Raw genomic sequence first — 10,236 nt, 5'->3', positions numbered from 1 at the left:
AGACCTAAAACATAAAAATAAAATTGACTTGCAAACATAAATAATACTAAATAAAAATTTTCTTGCGTCTCCATCATCATTCTCCTCTGGTTGGAGAAAACTCGACACAGTGGAATTCAAGGTTTTTCTTTTCTCTATGCTCCCTAAGGTGATTCCAGACTGGAAACAAGTGTTACTTGTCAGCATCCTAATCCTTCAATGCTTTAGAACTCGAGGTCGAGTTTTCTCCAACCAGAGGAGAATGACGCGGAAGATGCAAGAAAATTATTATTTAATATTATTTATGTTTGCAAGTCATTTGTATTTTTATGTTTTAGGTTCTATTAGTTTATTGGGCTATTAGTATTTTAATTTAGAAGCAAGGTTATTTCTGTAATAAGGCAATTAGGGTTTCCTAGCCAATTAGAACTAGGGTTTAGCAATCCTTTATAAGCAACCTATTGTACCCCTTGAGGAGATAGTTGATATTTTGATGAATGAAAAAAAAATGGCCGTTTGGTCTTTTCTTTGGTTTTGGTGCTGACTCCAGGTCTACTCTAGGTGCTGACTCCTAGTGGTTTCCCCGCTTGGTGCTGACTCCAAGCAAGACCTAGGTGCTGACTCCTAGGTCATATCCCTTTATTTTATTGTTATTTCAATTTTGTTATGGTTGTCCTGCACCAGTGTATGCATCAAAATTTTTCTTGTTGAATGAATTTTGGGGGGGGGGGGGGGGTTGTGCATGCTATTTTGGTAGATCTCCATATATGTGTGTGTTTAGATTTTGCCTTTTCTGTACTTGATTCTGTTACTGGTAATTACCTTCACCTATATAATCGTTTTGAGCGCATCAACTTCGATTAGCCAATCAGTCTGGGTCTTTAAATCAGAATTGTTAGCATTGACAAGGCATTTTCAATTATAACTAGAATTGTCAATGGAAAAAAATATACCACTGGTTTGGTATATGAATGCTCAAGTGGATCACTTGTTTGCTTTTGAAAACAGATGACAGTTGCCAATTTTTTGGTTATTTATTAGTGGTTGTGGATCTCTCATAATTGCTAACATGCTCTCTTTTTCTATTTAAGAATGCAGAATGAATCTAAAGCTTTTCTCTTTCTCCTATTAAATCTTTTCCATATTTTCTCTAATTGGCTTGTTTATTTATTCCAGGATGATTCAAATGTTATGAAATCTTTCTCAAATAGCCTCAACAATATTGTTGATGTTGAAATCAATATCAGCTGGGTGAGTGCTGCAGATGGTGACAATATTTCTTCACATTTTAGAAAGACTGTGGAAGGGTTCCAGTCAAGAAACAAAATTATTTATGATAAAGTCGAAGGTTTTTCATCTTTTATAGATGAGTGTATCGCAGGTTTGTTGAGAAAATTACAGGAAACACAGGATGGTGCAGTATTTGTACTTGAGCACATTGAATCTTTGAAACAAAAATCAAAGAATCTGGAAATGATTCAATAGGAACAGGAGACCACTATAGCCATGTTAGAAAATGATGTTGCGACTTTGTTGTCTGCTTGTACTGATGCTACGAGAGAACTGCAGAATGAAGTGAAGAACAATCTATTGGAACTTATCTCTGTTCCTGAGCTTGAGAAGTTGAACCATTCTTTGTCTTTAGAAATGAGAGAGACTGATGGAGATGCCACAGTTGAGCAGCAACAAAGACTTGATGGCAACAAATATGTTGATGCTGCAAATAAGTTGTTATTGGCAACTAGAAAATTTCAATCTCTGGTTAAACACTTAAACAGTTTGAGAGCACATGTAATGTGGCAGCCGCTACAGTTGAAGAATTGCAAAATAAATTGAAACAAAGTATAACAAGTCTTGAAAATGCTATTGAAGAAAGGGATCTAAACCAAGATAGAGTTTCCAAGCTAGAGAGTGAGGTAGAAGAATTGCAAACTTCATGCAGTGAGCTGAGGCTTAAACTAAATGATTCTCATTCCAAAGAGGACAAGTTAAAGGAAAGAGAGGCAGAAATTTCCTCACTGTCCAATACTTTGCTAATGAAAGAAAAAGGTAAACATCTTTGATGGGATCTTGCTGCACAAATCTATTTTGGATGTTATTATTTTGTCAATTTTCTTCTGACTTCTTTGTTCATATTTGCCGTTTCAGAGGCAGAAGACTCCCTTCTGTCAGCATCCCAAGTGAAAACACTCCTTGACAAAGTTGGAGGGATTGAAATCCCTATGGCAAAGTCAGAAGTTGGAGACCTGGTGCCCCATAATTCTGCTCATGTAAAGAAGCTCTTTTACATTATTGATACTGTTACTGAGTTACAGCAGCAAGTGAGGTTATTATCTCATGACAAAGAAGAGCTGCAATCAACAATTACGACACAGATTCTGGAAATTGAGCATCTGAAGGAGGAAGTTGAGAAACTTGTCAGGGACAGACAAGATTCCAAAAAAGTGAAGGATGAACTGTCTGAGCTCACTTTTGGTTTGGAGAAAATTATAGGTATTTTAGGAGGTGAATTGTTTGACCAAAAATCTGCTGGTGTCAAGGGACATCTGTCAGTATTAGAAAAGCAGGTTGTGACCATGCCTTTGGAATTGGAAAATTCAAAATCAAAAACTCAGGAGCTTGGTACAAAGTTTCTTGCAAGCCAAAAGGTTGTAGATGAATTGTCAATCAAAGTTAAAGTTCTTGAAGACTCACTTCAGGATAGGAGTGCTCAGACAGAGATTGGTCAGGAAAGTAGCATCTTTGAAGCTCCCTCATTGCCTACAGGGTCCGAGATATCTGAAATTAAAGATGCGGTAATTATTGAATTACATGATTTTTTAATATAATTTTCTTCATGCATGATATTTTTGTTTCTCTGAACAAAGTTTTCACGGATAAATAGTAAGCAAACTGTGTTGGTTTTTGGATCTCAAATGACCTTAGGTTCAGGTCTTGAAGATGTTCCAGTTAGACAAATTAGCTTAACTAGTCACTAACCCGTGCGATGCATGGGATAGGTAAATAAAAATTAAATATATTTATTTTGTTTAAGGTATTGACTTGAAAATATATAAAAATAAAAAAAATTTATTCAAAATAAAAGTTCACATAAAAATAAAAATAAGCACAAAACTTGTAGAAACCTAAAACAACGTAATTTCAAAAGATCACAAAAGTAATACATGTAAAATTTTATAAACTTAGAAGAGTAGGTGTTATCAATGCTAGTTGAACATTACTCAACTTATGGTGAATAAGCAAATCTATCATTGTACATAGACATTTGTCCATTTACATAGTCTATATTTCTATGGTTTATGAACTGGTTCTGGAACTGGTTCTGCAACTGTGTATGTGAAACTCATGAGATGTTTGCCTTCTTGTCCTCATTTCCTGTATGAAAGCAGGATCATAACTGAATTGAGTTATCTACTTTTTGTCGATGCAAAATCAAACCTTTCATACCTCTAGGAAATATTGGCAACCCCTTCAATTAGAAAAACAATCCCAGTAATTTAAAGAAAAATTATCAACACCCTTTTAAAATGATTGGAATGTGTAAACCACTTTTAAATTAGAATCCATATTTGCTTAAAGGATTAGACAATGGTGTATTTTCTCCAAAAATTTGTTACATATTTTCAAAAAGTCAATTCTCAATGCATATGATGTTGTCAAGAGTCACCACATGTGTTAGTAGTTCAGTGTAAAATTTTGAGAGAATGACCGTAAGAGATCCCATGCATGCAATCTAATAATGTTGTAAAAATTTAAATATTTTTGCTTTCTTTCGCCGACAAAGTAATTTATTTGAGATTCTAATTTGAACTTGATTTCCTTCGACAACCAAATAGAATTTTTTTTGATAGAAAATACAAACTGAATGTTAATAAAAAATGCAGCCATGAATAAGCAGATATTCTCAAACCCAAACTTGGAAGAAGAAGAAGACGTGGAAACTCTGCAAAAAAAAAAAACTTAAATTAAGACAAAAGAGAAAGAGGAAAGGAAGCGTTGGGGCTCAGGAATTTTGTCAAACACTTTGAGGATGAAGGGTTAGGATTCTGTTCTCTTCAGCCACACCCTCAAGTGGGGTTGTTCTGCCTTGGGGTGTTGGGGCTTCTCTAATTTCAGCCATGTATATGCAGATATTCTCAAAACCAAACTCGAATTTCTCTACAAACTCACCCCAAACTCAAATTAGCTACCAAAAATAAAAATAAAAATTCGATAGGGGTAGAACCCAACAACAAACCCAGTGGTAGAAACCCAGGTGTCGACAGGGTTGTGGGAGACAAGAACTGAGGGTGAGAGAGGGGGGAAAACTGTTGTGAGTGAGAGATGGGTAGCGCCGACAAATGTAGAGCTGGAGAAGGGTGGTGCCGGAGAAGGTGGAGCCGTTGAGTTGTGGGAGAGAAGGACTGATGGTGGCCTGCGTTTTGGACTGAAGGTGGAGCCGTTGAGCTGCGTTTTGCGTGTGGGGGAACGGCAGAGCGTGGGTCTCCGTTTTGGAGGAAGGAGAAGGCAGAGGAAGAAGAAGGCAGAGAGCTGCATGTGGGGGAATGGCAGAGCAGTTTATCGGGTCTTAAAAAAATTTTATTTTGTGTTTATGTTTTTATTTTTGGTTTTAGAATTTTTTTTCGTGTTTGTTTTTTTTTTTTAATATTGTGCTGAAGAGAAAAATTATAAGAGCGTAAGAGGCTTCGGTTTTATATATATATACATATATCGATTAATATATTCTATACTTATATCTGTACTGCCTACAGAGTTTCGTTTTTTGGTGATCTATGTGACCAACCTAATTGTTAAAACTCTTCATTGGAAAAGTTAAAGCTTTCTTCAATCCTTTTTCTTGTTCTCTCTTCCCTAATGAATTTCAAAACTTAAGTTGGATATTAAAAAAAGAAAGATGTAGTTCAGGCAAAGGAGTAATGATACGTAACACAATTTGGGTAGACTTGCTGTTGGGTGACTCAAAATTTTTCTTTCCAAATAATAAAGAAGATGCGTGTATAAAGGGATTGCCTGCCTTATGCAGGGCTCACTTGGGCAGACTTCAAAATGTCCTGTCCTGCCAGCCACCGTTGCACGAACTGTGCGAAAGGGTTCAGCTGAGCATCTCGCAATTAATGTTGATGTGGAATCTGAACGTTTGATCAACAATGAGGGAAGCGATGAGGACAAAGGTTTGCATTCTATCTCATCTTCAACCAAATATTCAGTTTAGAAAGCTCAGGTAATTGACGTATTACTGACTAGGAGATCAGACCCACTAGATGAATCAAGCGTACAAGAACGGACTCCAGAGTATGAAAGGAGCCTCTCATACAATGAAGCTGGCTCAAGTGATCGCTTGGCCAAGGCAGCTGAGGTAATAGTCACATCCATTTTCCTCATTCTTGTGCACTTTTTTTCTTTTTAAATTAACATTTTTAATCACATGATGGACAAAAGTTTATTTATTGAGAATTTAATAAGTTGGACTTTTACTCGTAATGTAGGAAGAAGTCCAAAGTACTAGCAAGCCAAATAATAACACAAATGTCATTAAGTTAAAAACGTCAACCTCAGAGATCGAAAATACATCCAAAGAAGTTCAGAAGTCTGCCATGGGTGCAAGAGCTACAGATTCAGCAAGACTTATGAAGTTCACAAAGCACTTTCTGGGACAACAGTCATATTAGTTATTGTGATTTTAAGTTTCTCTTCTCTCTCTTTCCCTCCTTCTCATGTCTAATGTTGAATATTTTGGGGTGCATATCTTAGATTATGAAGGGACTTCCTGTTGTTGAGATGCTAAGTCTTAAGATGAAATACCATTGCATGTAAATTTTGCTGCGTTTTGATATATTTTTGAACTTTGCGACTTTTCTCTCTTCCAATTAGTTGTGCCTAATGGATATTGTTTGGATTTCTTGTTGTGTTGTGGTGATGTTTCTATCCTTCTTGGATTCACAATTTTGTAAAAACATATCATGTTACCCTCAGGCGTGCATGTTAAAAAGCTGCAGGATTTTTTTCCCCTCTAATTGCCACATTGATAGTAGTTGTGAATGATAACAGGTGCATGTAACCTAGGTCTAAGGCACAACCATTTGCACCCATAGGGTTTTCTATTCTAATAACAAATTCAGCAAGAACATAATTTAGTCCAATAACAGTATGCAATACCAATACAAATTTTATCTTATCATGGAACAAGATATATTGTGTTTTTGTGGCATTTACAATCCTATCTTAATAGATAGTGCCATCCTCTTTATCTTAACGTTACTCTTGTTGGCATCCTTGTTACTGTACATTTGAAAGTGTAGAGTTGCCTATGTTTGAGCTTGAGTTTATTGTTGTTGTGCACAATTTACAGGTGTTAGAGCACTCATAACACTGCCACCATCTCCTCTTTTGTAGCCTTTGATTTCTTAAAATTTCAAATTTTAATTTTCTGGGAAGCGGATGCTTCTTTTTGGATTTTTGATTTTGAGCGAATTACCTGTAGAAATTTCATTTTGGTTCTAATAGAGGTTAGGATCATTTATCAAAAAAAAAAAATAGAGGTTAGGATCTCTCTAATTTTCCCTCTCTCTCACTTGTGGGGCTTAGAAGTTCCATAATTTTAATGTTTAGTACAATTTGAGAGCTGTAACATTTCCTTTTTGAATTTCATTTTGTAGAGAAGTTGCGTGAGTTAGCTTGGAGTGGAATACCAGATTATATGCGCCCTGATGTGTGGAGGCTTCTTTTGGTAAGTTTGAGTTCTCTAATACTAGCTATAGGTTTTAAAAAGCATGATGACTGGAAATATTGGGCTTGTAATTCAAAGTTGCTTAGTCGGACTTATAATCAAATATTTCTTGGTGTACAATTAGAGATATTGGTTTCAGTGGAAAGCTTTCAAATTGTCATCTATGTTAGTGCTACATAGATGACAATTTACAAAGGGTAATATTGGCTATTAAATGCTCCCTTCGTTCTTATGTTACAGAAGTTTAGATCTTGCTTTTGCCTTATCAAGTTTTTTTTTTTTGTGGTAGGTGTTTTTGCCTTATAAATTTATAATCTGGCTAGTAAATGCTCCTTTATTTCTTATGTGATGGTACCTTTTGTTGATCATGCTTCTGTCCTTATCTAATTTTGTTGAAGATCATTTATTTGAAGAACTTTCCGCTAGTAGTAGTAAAAAAGGACCTGTTAATTATGGCTCCAACTGAGAGTATGATTTTTGACTGGATAGAATGGCATAAAAGAATACATGTAAAGAATCCCGATTAGTCTGTTGACCACAAATAACTCACTCCATAGTTTTGGGACTAAGGCTTTGTTGTTGTTATATAATCTAGGGTAAAATACTATCTTGGTCCCTAAACTTTACCAAAAGAAGTTTTTAAAGTTTAGGGACCTAAAACAAACTTTTGATAAAGTTCAGTGAGTTAAATAGTATTTTACCCTATAATTCATTATAAGAACTTTCTTTTTTCTGCTAGGTATTTACTTTCTTAAGTAAAGTTTTTAAGAGACAGTGAGCTTGATAAACACATTAACGCAAACACTGGTGGACACATTTAAGAGTGACATTGGGGAAACATTGTGAGATTTGGAATGTTTTAGATTTATTGTTTACCTTTTTTACTTTTAGCATGTGTTGCCTTTTTTTCTATTTGTCTATGTGGGACTGAATCTTGAGTAGGAAAAAATTACCCACCTGATTTCACAGGCTTTATGTATTTGCTTGTTCTCCCTTTTACCCAATGTGGTTTTAGATGTCTTATATCACAAAAAGGCTCTTTGTAGTGCATTTATTGGATGGACCATCACATTTAAGTTCAGAGGCCAACCTAATCTAATGGGGCTGAGTCTTGAGTTGGAAGAAATTACTAACTCAAATCCACAAGCTTTACATGTGTTTTTGTTCCTTTTTTTAATCCATGTGGTTTAAGTTGACATGTAATTATTGCTTGGAACAAAAAGTCTCATTCGTAGTGCATGCATTGGATGGACAATCACATCTGAGATCAGAGGCTAAGCTAATCTGGCTTGTCCCCTGAATTTTCCTATTGAAATAAATTTTGTTGCTTGTTTGAAATTGAAAATGAACTGACAACAGGGATATGCACCACCTAATTCAGATAGAAAGGAGGGAATTTTAAGAAGGAAGCGCCTTGAGTATCTTGACTGTGTTTCTCATTATTATGACATTCCAGATACAGAAAGATCAGATGACGAGATCAATATGCTTCGCCAGGTATTTTAGTGTCTATTGAATTCTTATCTCGATTATTATAAATCTCTTCTGCCCAATTTTTGATGAATTGCTAATGACATTCTTGTTAGATTGCCGTTGATTGTCCACGCACTGTACATGATGTCTCTTTCTTCCAAGAACCACAAGTTCAGAAATCCTTGGAGCGCATCTGTTATGCATGGTTAGATACCTATTCTTCTGTGCCAGTGGCTTTTATATGTCAAGTAATATGTGCATCTGAGAGGAAGGAAGGAATGAATGCACCAGTCATATCAAACTAGTTTGCACTAGGTTAAGCTTAAATTATTGTTAGTCAATAATTTGCTTTTGAATTGGATTACTGCTTTGCTACATTTCCAAATATAGGTAGAATAGTCACCACTCGATTGTTTGTGATTTCTTCCGCTGAATGCTTTGTCAGTTACATTCAGCTAAATTTCCTCTTAATCATATCAAACACTTTGATTTGTATTAATATGATGTATTTATATTTTGTTTCCTATGCTTAAAAAATTAATAAAATATATTGTTAGCTCATCTTCTAATAGCACATTTCATATCCCTGTTAACAATGCTCACCAGGTAAACAATCCTATGTTTGATGTTTTCTAATGGCATTAGAAGATGCTATCTAATGATGTAATTCAGAAGGTGTTAGTTAATGTGTGCTTCAAAGAACAACTTAGAGGATGTTCCGAATCCATCTACAATTCAATTATTCTATAACTGCTTATGTATGTCTTACACACTTCTCATCATTGACCTATTCCAGCAAGCATGAATTAATGATCAATCTTTTTTGACCAATTTTACTTCTTTTCCCAGGCAGTAGTCCATGGAATCCAGTATGATGGCTTACAACTCCAAGCAAGAAGTCAGAAGTATGGCAAGGTTTGTCTTCTTCATAATTTATAAACTTCTACATTCAGACGTAGAACGTGAAGAAGGAAATAATTGTTTAACTAGCTTGTTTTACATAGAAGAAGCAAGAGCGGTTGGAACTCAAAAAAAAGTTCGGGATAGGTTCAATCTATTAAATTTCTTAATAGTTGAAATTTGTAGTGCAAGGAAATAAAGATTTTGTTTAAATATAAGATACAGTTTCCTAAATTTTAAAAAGCAAGTGCATTCGGCATTCCATCCCTCACTCTTATTTCTGGAGCTAGAGTTTTTGCTTCTAGAGCAACTCTAGGTGTGCGACCCATCAATTTACTCACAAGATGAATTGAAGCAGCTAAAGGTTCTCTAGCAGTATTTTTTTTTTCCATTGATCAAGCCAAATAACTCCTTCTGGCATCTTTTTCGTTGTTGTGTCTGTGGTTGGTTCAGTTTCATAGCCTTTTATCTGTTAATGATCGTAATTTTTTCATGACAGTTTGAGAGGGGTCAATTTGCTCACAGTTCTTCCTTATCTAGTGAGGAACCACAAGCAGCATTTCCACCGTCTAGAACAGTACAGAGTTGACTTAATACTCGGATGTAATGGATTCATTTGGGTTGGTGAATATGTTGAAGCCAAAGATGATATGGTAGAGGATCAAGCGAGCAAACTTGAGCAATAGAATATTAAATCTAATAAAAATTCCATTAGTCTTGAAGAGCATATGTAGGATTGCAAATGCTGTCTGGGTATTATCTATTTTAGGCCTCAATATAACCATCGAAGTGATCATGGATACCGTGAACTTGAGTAGCTCTCTGAATCTTGACATACATGACATGAGGTGCTTGGTTTAGAGTTCTGTGTTCTGGTTGCAGAGAGAGAGGCTGAACGGCGAAGCTTCACTAGAAAGAAGGGATGATTATAGCATCCCTGTTGTGTGCTAAGTACTAACTATTTAGAGAAGCATCAACCTTCATATCCTCTCTTTTTATTGTCTTGTTTTTTTGGGGTTTTTGCCCTCTTTGTGTTTGGTTACCATGAATATTAGGGTGCCTTTTTTTTTGTCAATTGTAAAGGACAATTATGTATCATGAGCAGAATTGTATTTGTCCAACACTACCTTCCTATTGGGGGAAAAATGTATTTTTCC

General features: G+C 35.5%; 1 protein-coding gene across 3 annotated transcripts; it reads left to right on the top strand.

Moving 5' to 3' along the window:
• The first annotated feature begins 1,160 nt into the window (after nt 1-1,160).
• Nucleotides 1,161-10,200, top strand: LOC142607086 (trans-Golgi network-localized SYP41-interacting protein 1-like). 3 transcript variants are annotated; one of them, XM_075778501.1, is made up of 10 exons: nt 1,161-2,028; nt 2,128-2,774; nt 5,003-5,150; nt 5,232-5,335; nt 5,466-5,647; nt 6,636-6,706; nt 8,088-8,203; nt 8,293-8,384; nt 9,029-9,094; nt 9,579-10,200. In XM_075778501.1, coding segments are annotated over exons 1-6 (1,095 nt in total). In that variant the 5' UTR covers nt 1,161-2,015; the 3' UTR covers nt 6,637-6,706; nt 8,088-8,203; nt 8,293-8,384; nt 9,029-9,094; nt 9,579-10,200. The 3 variants fall into 3 exon arrangements, with proteins under 3 accessions (XP_075634616.1, XP_075634614.1, XP_075634615.1); XM_075778499.1 differs by having other exon boundaries at nt 8,066-8,203; nt 9,579-9,800; XM_075778500.1 differs by having other exon boundaries at nt 5,466-6,706; nt 8,066-8,203; nt 9,033-9,094; nt 9,579-9,800.
• The last annotated feature ends 36 nt before the right edge of the window (nt 10,201-10,236 follow it).

The sequence above is a fragment of the Castanea sativa genome, chromosome 8, assembly GCF_040712315.1.
Source record: "Castanea sativa cultivar Marrone di Chiusa Pesio chromosome 8, ASM4071231v1".
Taxonomy (NCBI): domain Eukaryota; kingdom Viridiplantae; phylum Streptophyta; class Magnoliopsida; order Fagales; family Fagaceae; genus Castanea; species Castanea sativa.
Note: the sequence above shows the minus strand (reverse complement) of the source record. Positions and strands in the feature narration are given on the sequence as shown.